Here is an 18,510-nt window from a genome sequence, read left to right as displayed (position 1 = left end):
CAGCAATTCCCACTACACATCCGCACGGGGGGCAACGTTCCCCAACTCCAATTGGTTGAACCCTCGGAGCCCTTGGGACGAGCACGCCTTCCATTGGCTCTCGGGTAAAGCGACAGCCAATCAGACGCCGGGGTGGGCGTGGCCTGACGTATCCGCGCTAAGGAATTAAATTCGTCTTAGCCCCTCAGCTGACGCCGCTGATCGCAGGGGGCGAGAGAAGCAGCAGAGGCTGCGAGGCAGCCCCCGGGATCAGTCGTCTACGGCCATGGCTCGCCTCACGACGCTGCTCGTCTTCACCGCCATCCTCTTCTATCCCGCGGCGCTCGGTGAGCAAATTGTCGCGGGGATTTAAACAAATCGTCGTCATAAAGTTTGACGCTCTTCTCGAGCCCCGGAGCGGCGGCGGGGGAGCCGCAGGCCGCATTTTGTAACTGGTAGCGCGGACAGGCGGAGGAATGTCCGCGCGGCCAATCGGCGAGCCGGTCGCGCGTCACGTTGTGCGGGCGTTGGCCAATGGGGCGCGGCCCCCGTGGGCGCGATCGCCTATGCGGACTGCGATTTCGAAAGGCGGCGCCTGGACACGTAACGGGGGTGGGGGGGTGAAGGCCCCTAAAATGGCGGTCGTTATTTTTTTTAGTTTTTTTTTAGCTTTTTTTGTTATTCACAAGTGGTGAAGATAACGTAGGCTGATGCCTTTGTGGAACACCGCACTCGTGTTTTTTTCTGTGGCCCTTGCGAACCGACTGAGCAAGCGTCGCTGACGGGGGGGGGTGGTGTTGGTGCGTTGGCGTGCGTGAGTTTATTTGCCGTCTTAATGGATGCCCCCCGTGTGTTTCTAAGAGTCGCGTCTTCCCCCCCCCCCCCAGAAGGCCTTGATTATCCCACGCCCGTGATTGTTTTTTTGACTGTGCCCACCGTAATTTTGTACGTGTTTGTTGTCAGGCCAGAGTCGAGCGTTGTTAACTCTCATTAAAAAGTTATTTCGTTGCTTGGCTGAGCGTAGTTTTGTCGGCGTGCGCGGTCGTGGTTGCGTGCTCTCTGTGCTTGTGAGGCCAACCCACACGGGTTGATTGTGAACGATAATGAACAATCGTAAAAGCAAAATAGTATTCGTAGTTTGCTTAAATTAGAATGACATTTATCTTCGCGCGATGTGATTGTGCAGATTCAGAAAAGTACGTCGATGAGTATGCAGTAGAGCAAGTAGGTTGCTGACCTCTTACTCCGTGGTCGAAAGCCTTTGGATAATTGGCGTTACTTGGCATTTGAAGGATGTCACTGTTATATCTTTATTAAATCATTGTAGGATACATTTTATGATTGTGGCGATGGTTTTTAAGGAACGCCTCGTTGAGTTTCAAAACTCATGCCGGGGGTGGTTCTGCTACACCTACAATTGGACAATTTATATTTAAAGTTATTTTAGTGTGGGGTTTAGTGTGGGAGGAAACCCACGAAAACGAGGAAAACAATACTGTGTATCACACTACTGTTCCGTATTTTAGGCGATTGAGATTTGTGTAGGAACAGTATTTAAATTGCATAACAACAGGATCAGAGCCCATTAAACAAGACTGTGTAAATCTATTTAAGTGCAATATATTGCCTGGGATTCCGATGTAAACTAGTTGCCAGGTAAGGGACACGTTTCCTTAATGTGTTTTATGCAATTGTACACTGAGGTGTTTAAAGACAGTCCAATAATCGATTTCTTAAAAATGCGCTTTAACATTTTTAACAGAGTAAGTAAGCAATTTCGAACCATGCAAGACATTTCGTAAGCTTGTCTTGTGCAGACTCCAAAACAATTACATGTGTAAACCATTTTAGACGAGATATTCATTAAGTATGCCTTCTATCATTACACCATATATAATGAGATAATGCAGCCAAATCACAAATGCAATATTGCATTTAAAATCTCAAGGTTTTAATTGATCAAATGTAAGTTTTTTTTCCCATCCATGTAACACTTATGGGAATCTGCTAATTGAAAAAACCCGCAGTGTTTTGGCTATACAGTGTGTGATATGGTCTGTATTATGAATGCTACAGGCTCCATTCCCTAGAGGTATGTGTGCGCTATATGCCTTAATTGCTTAATGTTTTAACTGGCATTTTAAAGGGATTAAGCTTGCAGAATTAATTCTACCCAAAATTGTCTTGCAAGAGTGTTGGTGCCAGCGTCAACGTTGTGTTTGTTCCTAGCAAACTAAAGTGAGGTACAGTATTTACTTTTTTATTTTGTTCATTTGACTAATATTTGGTTTTGGCAACGTTAACTGCACAAAACGACTGTCGCAAGCTGTAAATAGCTCCTGTGGTCACGTATTAGCAGGTGACGGGGGGGGGGGGTCACGTTAACATTAAACAATCCTGGTGACTGAATCTCTGACGTCTTCGGTTTCGTCCAAGCACAATGGTTGTGCAAATATTTGTCACCATTTACATTATCACCTGTGAAGTCTGAGAAAGAGAGTTTTTGCATTGGACGGAAACAACATTGAGTTTATAATTTATTTGAAGAACCCGTATAAGCTCACATTTGACCATTATAGTTATTAAATTAAGGTATTCATTGCAAACCACCCCCTGCTATTTAATGAAGCTCATTAAGAAAGTCACTCAGAAGGGTTATTGGATTGAAATGATAGTTTCGGTTGAGGATTGGAGATGATGGGTTTGACTCGATGGTTAATAATACTTTGTGTTTGTCTGGGCTCAGGCTCACCACGTGAAGCACAGAATTAGCCCTCTCCAAATTTACCCGTGTGCTTTTGTTGCGTGTACATGAGCATATTTAAATTATTTCTTCTACTATTTAACATTAACCTTTAGAGAAACTCTTGATGCATTGTGTGTGCAAAATTTAGCCAGTTTCATTGCTGCACGTGTGGACTGCAAATGCATTTTGTGTGCTGAAATCGACTGATTAAATCATTGATTCGCAAACAGCACGCCGAAGGGATCAACAGAGTTAAATCTTTAAATGGCTACCAGTCTACACACAAATAGCCCAGTGCACAGTGTCCAATTTACGTGTGAGTTCTGTAGATTGGTTGAAATGGAAACCTGTGGTGTGGTGAGCCAGGTCAAGCCACATGTCTGGGAATTTCCAGCCCATTTTGGTTGGTTAATGTTTATGTGCTTGGACGTATAGTGTGATGGCTTGTTATTGTTGTTGTGTAACTCTACAGTGAGATGCGGTAATGGCCTAAGCCAACACAGCACAGCCACTCAACGTAATGTTATTGCCCAGATATTCAACAATGGCAGTAAAGACGCACTGAAAAGCATATTTCACTGGCTTGCGATCAATTGAAATTGTCAGTTTAGTTATGCGAGCCTCTTGAGTCGGTCAGGGATTTTTGGTGTTAGAGTACCCAGCATGATGGCATCACGTTTTTTAGCCACCCGATCCTGTTTTTGAATTGATCAATTGCAGGTCAATTTTTGACCACAACAGACCATTCTGAAGATGCCTAAATTATTACTACCTGCTTATTTAAACTAAATGAGCTAATGGATTTCAATTCTTTGAGGCACTTGATAATTCGTTATATCCTGCCGAGTTAATTGGCAAAGCCTTCAGTAGATGATTCATCCTAACCACTACCCTCATTTTTTACCATTTTAACTACATAAGCCATTTTGACCTGGAGAATAATACAGGGTGAAAGACTATTTAATACACGTTACAAACTGATACATAACGGTGACAAAATAATACACAAAAGAGAAAAGAAAATGGTGTGAATAATTTTTGGTACTCCATTGTTTATAATTACTGTGCAATGACTTGCTTTCACTGGAACTCACTCTCAATGTTTTCATACATTTTTTAAACTTCACTTTTCATAACACGTGTTGAGCTACATGACCCACGTTTGACCATGAGCAGTCGGTTGTTTTTATGTTTTTATCTATTTATGAATTAATCTGTTCTCATGCCATAGGGTCTAAACAATTCACTGTCGTAATTTTTGAAAACAAATTACAGTCGGGACAAAGAAGTGAGAGGCTGAATCGTTTCTTTTCAGTACAGTAATAATGCAGAAACGAGCTCGGTCCATATTGTGAAATCCATTTCAATATCGTTTTGAAAACTACAGCTTAATTCCTGTTAAATACACAGTCTGCCGTGGAAGGTAGTGTGTTCAGGTTTTTAGACATTTGCGTTTATTAGAATTATTAAATCGCAATGACAAAATTGTATGAACCATTCCTGACTGACATTAGTTAATAACGTTGCATTTGCTTTTCCTTAACAATGGACACGGGCAGTACAGTACAAAGTTTTCTGTTTTAATATTTGACGTCGGAAACTCAAGATTGCTTAAGTGTGTGTTTTCTTTCCTGTTTGCGTAACGTATTACGGGTCCAAAGCTGATCACTGCTTATTAACACACACCACTGAGCGTTGTTAACAGTCCATTTTTAATCGATTCACTTAGCCATTGGACTCTGGGTTCATTCCTCCGTCGCGTTTTCGTGGAGCCAATGCTTTGGCGGATGAAATACAGGCCGTCTGGTTAGTTGGCACTTAGCAAACATGCCCACAGGTCTGCAATTGCAGTGCTACCCCTCACGCCCCCACTTCTTAACCGAGTGCTGTGGCAGCTGCAGTTAATTTTGGCAGGCGCTCTTGGAGGGTGTGTGTTATGGATGACACACGGCTTTTAAAGTGGATACTAAAGGACACCTCTTATTAAAGTCTTCTACCCTGTCAGGACTTAAATATTTAGGGGGGGAAAGTTGTTTCTGGGCATGAGTTGTGACCACCTGCTGGGGAGACCACTTTCCAACACCAGGAAGTGTTTGTCTCGATGTTGTTTTTGTGTTAACGGAGGCTTTTTAGCGTTTAGTGCGGGCTAGCTTGACTCACACAAACACATCGAGTCATTTGCACTTACTCGAAAAATCCTTTTGAAAATAGAGTAATTGTCAGTTTGTTTCACACTTTCACAATGTGTGGCTCATTTGTCAACCCATCTCTACGCTACCTTTAATATTACAGGATATACTGTATATTGACAAGGGTGGAAATTAAAAAAATACGTTCATACTATCCTCAAGCAGTTTAATATTTAAGTAACGTTTTAATATTACAACCGTATTGTATATACAATTTCATGGTGATAATGCAAATAGAGGTGTTGCATATTTTTGAAAAATGGTGAAAGTTCCATGAGATGTCGGCTGCAGGTGACGGTGTGTACACACTGCGAGATTCACTATCAAACCGTGCCCGCCTCTCTCCCACATAACCCCCTCACAGCCCTGCGCTGCGCCTGCAAGACCTGCGCCAGCAGCAACTACATCTGCGAGACGAATGGCATGTGCCAGGTGATCGCTGTGCGTAATAAGGACGGTCATGTCACCAATGACCGCAAGTGCTTGACAACCGAGAGCCTGCAGCCGCCAGAGCGGCCTTTCCTGTGCGTCGACTCCGTGGGCTCCCAGTCGCGGTTCAAGGTGCAGTGCTGTTCGCAGGACCTGTGCAACAACAAAACGCTCTCGCTGGATCCGGTGCATGATAACAACGGAGGGAAACAGTCAGGTGGGTGGCTCCATGATTTTTCGCGTTTGTGTCATCTGTCAGTCTACCGATGGCACCTGGGTCTTTCCCGTGACCTGCCAGCAGGCGTTCGATACTTTACACGGCCTTAAAGTGCACATAGCCTGGCACATGCGCTGTGGTGACATCACCTGCCGCTTTGTGGCGAATGGCGGTTGTTGTAGATGGTTTCATTCTAGTTGCTAAGTAGAGGCAATGAGCCTTTGATAGGAAGTGGTGAACAATCGAGAGAAGTACAGAATATTGTACTGTAGGTGAGCATCATCAAGCAGGGTTTTGTTAGCGTTTTGGATAGGTAATGCATAAGTCTCCGTGTGACTGCACCAAGTCACCATTAAAATTCCTTTGTTGGAGTCTGGACAAATTCTCAAATGTTTTTTTATTCTTTTGTCTTCAAAATATAGGTCTGGGAAGCCCGTGAGCTGATTTAAAGATAATACATATTTTTAAGGGGAGAGGTGAAGTGACTTTATTTTATTACACATTGTAATGTGTAATATGTTTTTATGAGGTTTAAATTAGTTTTACGTGTATAGTGACTTGATGGAATTAAACCGGTCACCAAATGAAACATTGTATTGATTTCAGCCATCTTCAGCCTTGGGTATTGCAGCCATTGTATAGCAAAACCGTTTAAGAGCTGGTGTTATAGGTTGAGAAACGAAGTGCATGTTTTACCCAGGTCAGCGGCTATTGGAATGAAATACTTTTTTCCCCTAAATGTTTTTCTTCCTCCATTTAATTAAGTCGCTAATAATGCACACCCATAAATGAATATATATATCACATGTTCAATTAACTGTATTGCCCGGAGCCAACATCCAAATTCATGTCAAAGCCCAGCTGCCTAGTTTTAATAATGAAAGTTCACTGAATGTGTCCCATGTGTCACATCCTGAAGAGTAATTATCTTCCTTTGCTTCCATCGTTGTGTAACACTTGCTCACTACACCCCCCCCCCACCCCCCTCAAAATCTGTGCCTCCTTCATTAGCAAAAGTGCTTGGCCTGTGTTTCTAATTGAAGTTAATAACATAAAGCAACTGTGATTAGCCGGTTACTCATTAGCATGTGAAAGCCAATTGAGATGCACAATCCGTTTTGGAATCTTACCAATAAATTGTTAAATGTGAAAAGTAATGTTGTGGAAAACTTAGAGCATTTATTAATTTTGGATTCATTATTTGAATCTGCTGATGGGTTTCACTGCCCTAAACGGATGTTAAAGATTATCATTGAATGACATCAGCCAATGCACAACCTTCAAAGGGAATGTAAATCAAAGGAAAACGATTCTTGAAAGATATTAATGTCAAGAAATCTTGGTCAATGTCATCGATACCATCACACACCACTTGCTTTCTTGCTTTTGGTATAATCTCTCAGCTTTTGCACCTTATTGTCAAGCTATTTGCTTACAACATGCCACTGTCTTCAGGTTTTGGTTAACTAAAAAGCGTTTGGCAAAACTCTTTAAGAAGGAATAGCCCAGACATTTTAAGTTAGAACTTTCCAGAAAGAACTGTGCAATTCAATGAGGCTTTTCTGGATAAACAACGGCCTATTAGGTATCACAAAGCAGAGGACAAATGCCTTGGCACGGTGTTATTTGAGCAGATGTCAAATTTCCAAAGATTAGTGTTGGTTGTGCCTTGAGTGCCTTCTACCTCGGCCATGCCTGCAGTTATCCATTGACCGCAATAAATTATTGACAAACGAGTGCAGTCTCCAATCTCTTTTCCTTGCATGTTTGTTTACTTTGTCTCCTGTTCAATATCTCATCCTTTGCGGCTCGCAGATGACAAGAGGTTGTTGCCGAGTTTTGAGCGCTCCCCATTAAACATTTTGATCCACTCTCCCAGGCCTTGTTCTCTAAAAAACAATATAGCTTTTTTTTAAGTGGAATAGTTTGGAGGTTGTTTGTGTGTGTATTGCTCATCGTAGTACTGCTTTTGGTTCTTGAATTATAAGCAGAATGATAACAAATGTCTGATTAAAATCAATAGTAGTAGTATGATGTGTTGGTGTTTAAAAACAATCTATCGTAGAGTGGTAGTAATTAGTTGTGCCCATCCTACTCTCTGCCCCCCAGCTACAGCCAGGCCTACTCCAGCCTCTCCTTAAGCACTCCCACCTGTCCTAACAGTCACCGTAACTACACCCACACTCTTTATTTTAACCACTATCATATGTACAATTTTATAATTATTGTAAAGGGTCTTGGACTAGGTCACTCTATAAATAAACTACTGTTTTATAAACTATTTTTATTTTACCAGGTAATGCTCACTGGCTTATGTAGAAATGTATAGCAGCAAAATACTCAACACATGTTCTAAATGTGGAGGAAAAAACCGGAGGACCCGGAGAAAAATGCACGTGACCATGGGGAGAATATGCAAACGGCAAATATACAGGCATCGTCAGGGACGGGATCGGACCGACGACCTCCTGCATACCAGGCGAGGGAGTTAACATCTCTCCATCACGGTACCCCATCTATACAAGATAAAATGTGTGATCATTCTGTTAAATTGACCCTCCCTGCAGATGAGCGCCCGATGAGTTCCCTGGAGCTGGCAGTGGTCGTTCTGGTGCCGACCGTGCTGTTGGTCGTGGCACTCATCGCCTTCCTGTGCCATCGCCGCTCGCTGCACCGTCACCGCCACCATCCCGTGCCCGAGTTCGATGCCGAGCCCTACCGCGAGGACTCCTTCATCCCCGATGGGGCCTCCATCAAAGATCTGCTCTACGAGATGACCACCTCTGGCTCGGGCTCAGGTTGGTGGAGTTTGTTTACGGTGTTTGATTGACTGTGGCATTCAGAAGCTGTTTTGTTTCACCCTGATCGCAGTGGCATTTGGCATGTAAGGATTCAGCCTCAATTCTGATCCCCTGGCGATTTTATTTATGGTCTCAATGTAACTCAATGTATAATTTGTCTCATTTTACGATCTCATTTTATTGCTACTTACTCCATTAGCTTATTTATAATTGGCCAAAAAAACATGATTGATTTTAACATGGTGTATGCATTAATTACCATTATGAGAAGCAGTTAAATGGATGAGTTTATGGATCATGACATGTCCACTTGGTAACTAATGATTTACCCCATCCCCACTCTTTGCGATTTGGCGCATTGCCATGATTGGGAGGTCACAGTTCTGTTGAAGAATAGTTGTTTTTTTCTTGTTTGTACTGTCTTTTTATTTTGTTTAATTTGAAATGTGTGTTTGCAATAATTTGTGTTGTCCCTCGTTTCTATTGTGTGCTCGCTCCCATTTGTTGTTGTCTCATCCTGTCAGTTTTTTTTCTTGTACTGTTTTGTCTCCACACCCGTATTTCTTCTGCCTCATTTGTCCACTGTTCTAAGACAAAAAAGCATAATGTTTGTATGACTCAAATGCATTTTACATGCATGATCTGATGCAAGTAATATGATTATAAGAATACATTTTATTCTATGAATCGTTATATAACGAACGAATCATGTACTTGATGTTTATGCGCAGCACTATGCAGTATTGGGCGATTCTGATACTGCATCACAGTTACATATCGTACCGATCAGTAGAATGGCTGTTGTTAAAGAAAACATTAAGAATCTAACGTCTAAGTTATTACCTCTATTACTAGTCACTTGTAAATATATCAAAAAAATCCCCAATCTTCATTATTGCTATTAATATCCTTGGGTTATTAGATCTTTTGAACAACTTTTTTCCTTATTGGCAATATTCAGCATGAGGCATTTCCAAGACAATGCTTTTATTGTGCAAGACTCTTTAACGTAGGGCATTCCTAGGCAGTCTTAACTGTATTGGGACCCTCCTTTATAAACACTGAAATGAACAGCACTGTTTTGTTTTCACGCCTTTGTTTACCTTGTATTAAGCCACTGGTGATCTTTGCCGTTCTGTACTTAGGGCCTGTAAGTCTATTAACTCTGAACCCCAGAAGGCTCAGCAGATGGGGGAAGCTTTTATGTCTGTTAAATTCCTCATGTTGCATTATTACCTGACCCATACTGTTGTACTGCTCGTCTAGTTGTCTGGGTTTATTTACCTCATCATAGCTTGTATGACTCTTACCTGTTTTCTTTTGTATTATGAATTTGTCATTTATATATTTTGTTATCATAGTTTTTTTCTGATTGTTGCTGTTTTTGCGTTGTTATTGTTGTTTGGTTTTTGCATTTATTATCGTGACGAATCCTGGAATTTGAAAGCAAGATTTTTGGATCATGCATTGACCCTCTCTATGGCAGTGCGTAAGCAGTACAGCAAGTACATTTCCCGCCAGTTATTGGTGTAGAATTCAAGTATCCTCCAATTGTATGCATTCATGATTTCCCCCCCCAGAAACTGCACTTTCCTTCAACACAAAGCAATACCAAAATACTCAATTGGAATTGACCAATACTCTGTTTACCCCCGTGTGCAGGCCTGCCGCTGCTGGTGCAGCGCACCATCGCACGCACGGTGGCGCTGCAGGAGAGCATAGGTAAAGGCCGCTTTGGCGAGGTTTGGCGTGGAAAGTGGCGCGGGGAGGATGTTGCCGTCAAAATCTTCTCGTCACGTGAGGAGCGCTCGTGGTTCCGTGAGGCCGAGATCTACCAGACCGTCATGCTGCGCCACGAGAACATCCTGGGCTTCATTGCCGCCGACAACAAGGGTGCGCCATGCCCTCGTCCGCCCAGAAACCTTAGATATTTCTACACCTCGTAAACCTTTAATCCTCATGCATCCCAATTACAATTGCTGTGATTACTGTGAGATGGAGGCGCTTGTGTCCTGTAATGCTCACAAACGAATAGAATGTCACGTGATGTCAGGGAACAGCCCATGAAGTTACGCCTTAGAAATAGTCGAGTGTAAATCTAGATCTTAAATGGCATAGTCAAGCTTTCTTACACCTTTTTATAGTACAGAGCTGCCAGTTGCTACAGCATAATATTTTAACCCGATTTAAATCAATAATGTTTTTAGTAATATGGATAGGGTAGCTGGCAACAGGAATAGTCCTCACAAATGTGTGGCTCACTCGCCTTAAATGTAAGGTGTGCAATTTTTCACCTATGACTTAGATCATAGTCGTCAGTAGACTGTCATTTATATCGATAGGCTTGGCCACACAGAACTATCAGCGATGGTTGTGGAATTGGTTGGACACTGTATATAACTCCCATTTTCAGTCTAGCTGAAGGTTTAGTGTATTGCAGATACCTCTGCAGATATTCCAGTGAATTAGATTGGTGACAAATATCTGAACCGGTCCTGGACCTCCCATAGGTCGACTCGGCATTAAATGAGTTCCTGTTGCAGTGTGTAAACATCAACACTGGGGAGAGAAAGGTTTCTGGGCATGGTGCTGGCCACTCACCCTCTCCTGTGCCGTGTAAGGTGTTCATAGGTGCTCGCGAACCGGACCTCCCCCAACAATCTGTTAAGGCGAAAGGGGGGGGTATTTGTCTTTGTTAAACATGTGTGGCCATGTCTCCCATATACTTAATGTACTCATGTACAGCCCTGCAACCGCTCCTTCATCACACCACATCCTCCATTGCTGTTCGACATCACACCACCACTGGCCATTTACAAGAATACTAATGAGGATTTCCAAACATTTCACGATTTTGACACTATTGTTCTACTGGGAGTCTTAAATAGGTCTCTCCATATACAAAATAAAACCATGTACACAATGCCCTGAATATAGTTTTTTGTCTCATGAGATTCCAACCAATCTGTTGAGTCCTCAAAGCTGGGATATTCCAAATGAAGTAAAACTATTCTAGCAATGGCTTTTTTTTCTCGTCTTCAGTAACCAGGCTGAGACCATCAACTCTCTTCACTGGAGAACCTGGTATAACCATGAGTATTTGAAACACGGATTTGAACCCGGGACCTCAGTTGTGTCGGCTGACAGTCTACACTGCACAGCCACCTTAGCTTGCCCCCCACCCTTAGCTAATCTTGCTGCGACGGACGGGACCTGCATTCCTTTTCAGACAATGGCACGTGGACCCAGCTGTGGCTGGTGTCGGACTACCATGAGCACGGCTCTCTCTTCGACTATCTCAACCGCTACACGGTGACGGAGGAGGGCATGGCTCGCATGGCCCTATCCATCGCCAGTGGGCTCGCTCACCTGCATATGGAGATTGTGGGGACTCAAGGTAAAATGTCTCCTCTGAAGGAACGCATTCATGGTCTGTTCTTGTCGGAGTGCAACACAAGGTTAAAGGTGTGTTTATTTGGCTGGGTGTAATGTTGCACAACTTGTAATCCTACATAGTGGAGGTCGGGTTTGTGTGTCATGCATAGATTGCCACCATTAAATGTCTGTGGCACCTACCTTTGTGACTTCTGATGTGCATATATTATTTAGTACCGAGTACATTTTTGCACAATTGGAGTGAAAGTTATAGTGTCATCTCTTCACATCCTTGGGTTTTCTACAAGTATTCTAATGACTCGTGAGATGCAAGGAACCACACACAAGCAGAAAGGCAGCCACGCAATGAGCCGGCGCCAACAATTGCCTAATCTCTGTGGTCCTTTATATATGAAGATGTTATTGGTCAATTAACGAGTGTTTACATATGGGAGAAAACCGGAGAACACCAACGCTTACGAGGGGGCAACACTCTATCCCATACAGACGGAACAGGTGGAGTCTGCATATTTGCTGTACTATCTTCTGGCAAGCCATGGTATGGCACCAAGATGCCCATGGGAAGGGAGTTTCACAGCATTTGTTAAAGCCATCAACCCTTGCCTCCATCCACATTGCTGAATTACATGAGTGCATCCACCACTGCCCAGCTAAATACTCAACTGGTCAAATGACCCATGCAGGATCCTATTGGCAAAGTATGTCAACAATTCTCCTGGGGCTTGGCTAAATAAAGTTTCGTTGATATGTTGGGTTAATGTGTAGATTGTTAAGAGTGTCTCAGGATGCAGTTACATTTACACACGTGCATAAATTAAACTTGTGTTTGTAACTGTGTTGTGTTGTGCCTTGACAGGCAAACCAGCAATTGCGCACCGAGACCTAAAGTCGAAGAACATCCTGGTAAAAAAGAATGGCACGTGCGCCATCGCCGACCTGGGTCTCGCCGTGCGCCATGACTCAGCCACTGACACCATCGACATCGCTCCCAACAACCGCGTTGGCACAAAACGGTGAGACAAGCAACAAAACCAGGGAGGGCCACAGTCCCATCTCAACAAAACCGCCAAAACAATGTGACCTGTCCCATTATTGATATTGGAGAAATTGGCAGTCTGTGAAGTTAACATTATTTAAAATAGGTATAGGCCAATACTTAAGTTGTATATTGGAACTAATAAATATCGTAATAGCACTGGGCAGTTGGGCCTTTTGATAATGAGTGAGTGAAGCAGACTTGGGGTCAACTACAATTATAATTGTCATTCGAAATTAATTACAATCTAATGCCATTGTAATTTCAGCAAAAAAATGCTGGTGTAATTGTAATTATAATGAGGCCCAAGTCTGGGGCGAATTGTTATTTTTACGTTTTTATCGTTTGTTATTTTCATGTCGTGTGCACCCTCAGGTACATGGCTCCGGAGGTGCTGGATGACACCATAAACCTGAAGCATTTTGACTCGTTCAAGCGTGCCGACATGTACGCGCTGGGACTCGTGTACTGGGAGATCGCACGTCGCTGCACGCAAGGAGGTACGATGGGTGGGGCGGCTTGTTGCGCCGAGTTGGAGGGTAACAGGAAATGCTCTGAGCCTTTGTGTAGCTATCAAGTGTGCAGGAAGTGTGTGAATGCATGGGCCCGCAGGCTTGCTGGGGCCCACTGGGCGCTGGGCTATGAAAATGAGGAGGAAATTGGACCAGTTGGCCCCATTTCATTCTTTGTACCATTGCCCATACCAAACATATGCTACACCAATGACAGCCTGCATTTATTGGGAGTAACGACCCACTTGTCAAAATTTGATTCACAAACTATTTTTTTGCCACTGCGGTCCAAGTAAAGTTCATATTGGTATGAATCTAGAATATTTAGTACTAAACATGAAGTGGAAATAATTGATTCCTACACGGACAATTAATTGTCTCTAGCGTGTGCGTATGAATTATGTTTTCGCAATTAATCATTGCATACCTCATGTTTACAGTTAGGCATTAAACAGCAAGGCTGTTGTAGGTATAGATTCCAAGTTATTGTTGAGCTGGTTGTGGTGACGTATGCCTGTAATCCAGTGCTTTGGTAGCAAGGGTTGGTTAGTGGGTCACATAGATTTGTGAAACTGTTGCAAGGGGACTAGTAAATAACAGCAGAGCCAATGGGTTCATCAACCCATCTGTGCAAACTTGCCAGTGTTATCTTAGTGTTGAGTTTTTCTCTCTGTACTCCAGTTCCCGCCTACACTTGAAACTCCCACTTAGAGCAAATTGGCCAAACATCATCATGCAGGACACTTCTATATAGTCATGAGACTTATGAGCTTTGGTGTTAATTGTATGTGAAGCTGCAAAGTGATGTAATGTGCATTATAATAATTGTAACCCCCTACCATTTCAGGAGTATTGGATGAGTACCAGCTGCCCTACTATGACGTGGTGCCATCAGACCCATCCGTGGAAGAGATGCGCAGGGTGGTGTGTGACCAGAAGCTACGTCCCAGCATCCCCACACGTTGGCACAGCTGCAAGGTGAGTGGTGGGGCCCATTTCTCTGCCCTCTGTTAACTTCTGCTTCAGCCTGCAACTGTTGATAAGCGAGTCATGTACTACTTGATACCAAAATTGGTGAAACTTTTATAGCTACCGTTTGTGAATTTGTCATGACATCTTGAAACTTTTGTCTTTTTCAATTTGATCCAAAATGTACTTTTGAAGTCGATACAAATTGTACCCCTTGCTTTCTGCACTGTCAAATTATTTGACCGTTTACAATTAAGCAATGCTTTTGGGAAGTATTTTTCACCTGGGCCGTTAAAAGTGTGTGTTAAACTTCAACATCACTTTTTAAACTTTGGTGGATGTTCAGATTTGGAAACTCATCAGGAGTCAGCAGTGGCCCACTTTGGCAAGGATTTGCACACGTATTGAGTTACTGTGCTTAGAGCAATTTATTGTTCTAATATTTTACATATTATAGTTATTGACAATATTGTCCGGCAATCAATGCTCATTTTTCGCATTTTTTTTAATTGCAATTGCTTACGCACTGTCTCCTTATCAACGCCCTCCCTCCCCTCATGCAGATTCTGCACATTGTGGCCAAGATCATGCAGGAGTGTTGGTACCACAACGCAGCGGCCCGACTCACGGCGCTGCGTGTCAAGAAGTCCCTTTCACAGATGCAGACGGCCCTGGCGTAGTAACACCACTGTGCCACCAACATGGAACCCCACAACACCTCAGTACCGGCAGCCGAAAGCGCAGGGATATTGAATAAATGTTTGTCTTTTTTTACAGATGTTATGAAATTAGTTTTGCTTTAATTCCTTCCTGGTTTTATAGTTTTGTTTCTACTATATTTTTTTTAACTCAGGCCTGAGTGCCGTAATGCACGACGTGCCCAGTCTTTGGCGAGGTCTCAATCTCCAGTAGGGTGTGGTTACACTGTGCTTTGTCGTGCTGTTCTGTAGACCACCCTTCCCTTTTTAATGATCAGGATGTGCAAGTGAAGGGGCAGAGAGTTTCACCTTTTGTTGGAAGTCAAAGGTGTCAACCAATGGCCAAATTGGTGATGAGTTCAGGGGCACCGTTCAATTTTGCTAAATCGTGCTTTGACGATTGCTTGGATGGGGATAACACGTTCCTTCGGAGTGGGCAGGTATAGGAACTTGGTTGGACAGCGCATTCGTGCGATCCGCATCACGCGGCGCAAGCTGCGTGGGGCGGCGTGTCACGTGGTGCTGAGCCCGCCCGAAGCGCTCTGAAATACAACTCGAGGGCGTGGCTATGCACGACAGACAGACAAATAATCCCTGGTGGGCAGTGTGGAACCTGTTGTTCCTACCTGTATATTCTCCAACCACTTAGAGCCTCCAGACTACCTCACTCCTTCCAATGTATATCCATGGCTCTTCAGGACTTCATGCCTCCAGTGCAGAGGCCAGGGGGCAGTGTGTGTGTTGAGTCAGCTTAAAGAATGAAAAACCAGTGTTAACAAAAACTTTCCGATTGTCACCATGATTTTTTAATTACGTTTTTTCAATGCATTGCCACCTTCATTACAAATAGTGATATTTGGTGACTAGTTTCATTCGTAATTTTGTCTTTATAGTCAACAACCTGACATGAAAGTTCAGGTTTTCTCTGCGTAAGATAATATTAACGTATTTACTATGTTAACAACACCAGACGTTTTCTAAGCCATAGCTCAAGCCATAAACAGGACCTTGTAAGTCACTGAAATGGTAAACGAACCTTACACTTTTTTAGGAACTACTCCAGACAGACGTATGTGCATCGGATGAGTAAAAAAACACCCCACAATAACCACATGTAGGGTTTGCACAATGTGCCAGCCTGTATTTTTCCCCAGTGTCCACATGGTGTATTGCGCATTAAGGGAATCTATTGAGCAAGTTGACGGGCAACATCTGCGGCTCATTGGGCAAATCATTGTGGCATTTTGTAACTGGTAAGGCCTTTACCTGGACAGAAAAATGGTGTACTTAAATTTTATGCAACATACAAACATTTGAATGTAATCTGCGTAAGCTCAGTGATTTTTTTATTTCGTATGCACGGTAATTTTTCCTCGGAGCCTCAAATTTCCGTCGTAATCTTAACGAATGAAAGTAAGCACGGTTCACCTCACTGCGATTAAAGGATTGTTTTTTTCATTGAATTTTTAAAAACAAGCATTCACAAATAGGATTTGGATATAGGATGCAATGACAAGCATAGTGATTAGGGAATTATCACATTTGATAAAGGTACTTTTTGACTGCTCATTGGATGTACGCAGTCGTGTTTAAAGTTTTATACAAAGATTTTATGTCTAATTAATTAAGTGTGAAACCTAACTATAGCAACAGGAGTTTTTTTTAAGTTAAATTTTCATAGTTTTTTATTTTAGTACTCATTGCCTTTTTCTTACAATTAACAGTCGAGCACTTATCCATTGTAAATATTTTTTACCGTTGACAAAATTTTCTTTTTAATTATGTGCCAGGTGATGTACATAGATTTTGAAAATATGAATATCGGTGTGCTGTTTAAATTATCTAGGTCTACTGCATCCCAAAAGAGTGGAGTTATGTGTTTATCGATGTACTGAATTATAAATCTGAAAGACAAATTGATGGCTAATAACTGACCTGTTATGTGTGTAACGTTCAATTGATATGTTAGGGATATATACATTATAGACGATGAAATGTTTTAAATTATGTGCAAAATTAGTTTCAAAAAGTCATGTTCTTACACTGCTGTAACCTATAATTCTAAACAGCCTTGTAACAGATTTGTTACAGAGCTGTGACTAAGATTGTTTGTGATTTGTATATAAATTGTTTATATATGTATATAATGGTAACAGGTTTTTTTTGCAGTTTAAACATAACTCTACGCTTCAAATTTATTAAAAATAACATGTTCTGCTCTGAGAATATTCTCTTGTAAAAATGTAAAGCAGTACACAAACTTCGTCGGCTCATGTACTTGAGTCAGTTCTGCTTTCATTTTTTCAAAAGATCGCTCATATCCAGCAGTGATAGTCACATCAGATGATAGTTGTGGATATCCTAGACATAATTGTTTTTTTGTGTTGACAGCATTATTTTGCCCTTGTGGTAAGCTTATCAACAGAGATTTGGAAACAGTACAAAACCAGAGTTTAGTTCATTTCAAAGGTGTACAAAATGATATGTCGTGCTGTGTGGGCTTTGACCATGTATTGTGCAACATTGCGTGGACCATGTAAAGTTAAATCGGATTACATGTACTTTCTAAAATTATGAGTTGGTGTTATTCTTCTCTGATTCATACTTTGTGTTTATTATTTCATTCTCCAAACTACGAATTTTTATTTTTGAAGTTGAAAATCTACAAGGGCGCTTTATTATTGGGGTTTATAAACATTAAGGATCACCAGCCTTTGTATTTAGGATCCACTTGGTTTAGAAAAACACGTAATTCATAGCCAATTTAATTAAATAGTTAATTTGCATTTCATCTGGTTCAAACAATGGCTTAAACACATTTAAAGCGCCGATTCCATTGCATCTGAAAAAATAAAGGCAACATAGTAAATGTATGATTTGAATGGTCCCGCCCTGTCCTTGTTAGAGGACAATTGACTTGTGTAACTCAGCGTTCTCCCTGCTGGTTGACTCAAAAACATTAAAGGAAATATCTGAGGTTCTTATCTGGTTAAATGACGAAATAATTCGGACATCTTGGGGAGCTGCCGTCAGCTCAAATGACAAATAGGTATTACAGCTCCGTGGGTTCTCGTCATCAGCCATTGTCCGTTCACTGCTGGATGAAGGCCTCTCCAAGCCGTCTTTAGTTTGCGATGCAACAATCCAAGACCATGCGGTCTTCACATCCCGACCACCGGCTCCAGGCCAAACCCACCACTTTGCGCTCATAATGTCTCTTACCCTGATCGTGTTCCCACGTGGTTAATGGAATGACTCCGTGGCCTCTTGCACAGTTAATTTAATGACGTAATCAAAGAGATCTGAAGTTTTCGCCTGGTTAAAAGATAAGATAATAAAAACAGCGGCCCTTTAAACCTGGTTGATTAAAATACATCAAAGACATGTTTTATCTTTGTGGGCTGTCATCTTTGTCTAATAAAGCACAATCGAATGGGAACAACAACGCAGTGGGTTCCTACATGCTTAATCAAATGACTCGGTGGCCTGTCACATTGTTAATTGACAATTTCAGATAACGACAATAATTAGAGAAACG

At 42.2% G+C, this 18,510-nt stretch overlaps 1 protein-coding gene across 1 annotated transcript; it reads left to right on the top strand.

Moving 5' to 3' along the window:
* The first annotated feature begins 164 nt into the window (after positions 1 to 164).
* LOC133349671 (TGF-beta receptor type-1-like) lies at positions 165 to 17,564 on the top strand. Its single transcript, XM_061563302.1, has 9 exons — positions 165 to 326; positions 5,279 to 5,560; positions 8,128 to 8,358; positions 10,024 to 10,254; positions 11,591 to 11,758; positions 12,614 to 12,770; positions 13,169 to 13,293; positions 14,153 to 14,283; positions 14,838 to 17,564. The coding sequence occupies exons 1-9, from the start codon at positions 266 to 268 to the stop codon at positions 14,952 to 14,954; spliced, it is 1,503 nt and encodes a 500-aa protein (XP_061419286.1). The 5' UTR covers positions 165 to 265; the 3' UTR covers positions 14,955 to 17,564.
* Positions 17,565 to 18,510: the final 946 nt, after the last annotated feature.

The sequence above is a fragment of the Lethenteron reissneri genome, chromosome 31 (genome assembly GCF_015708825.2).
Source record: "Lethenteron reissneri isolate LAM-NWPU_2019-01 chromosome 31, ASM1570882v1, whole genome shotgun sequence".
In the NCBI taxonomy this organism is placed as follows: domain Eukaryota; kingdom Metazoa; phylum Chordata; class Hyperoartia; order Petromyzontiformes; family Petromyzontidae; genus Lethenteron; species Lethenteron reissneri.
The sequence above is the reverse complement of the archived record's forward strand: the minus strand, read 5'-3'. Positions and strand labels throughout refer to the sequence as shown.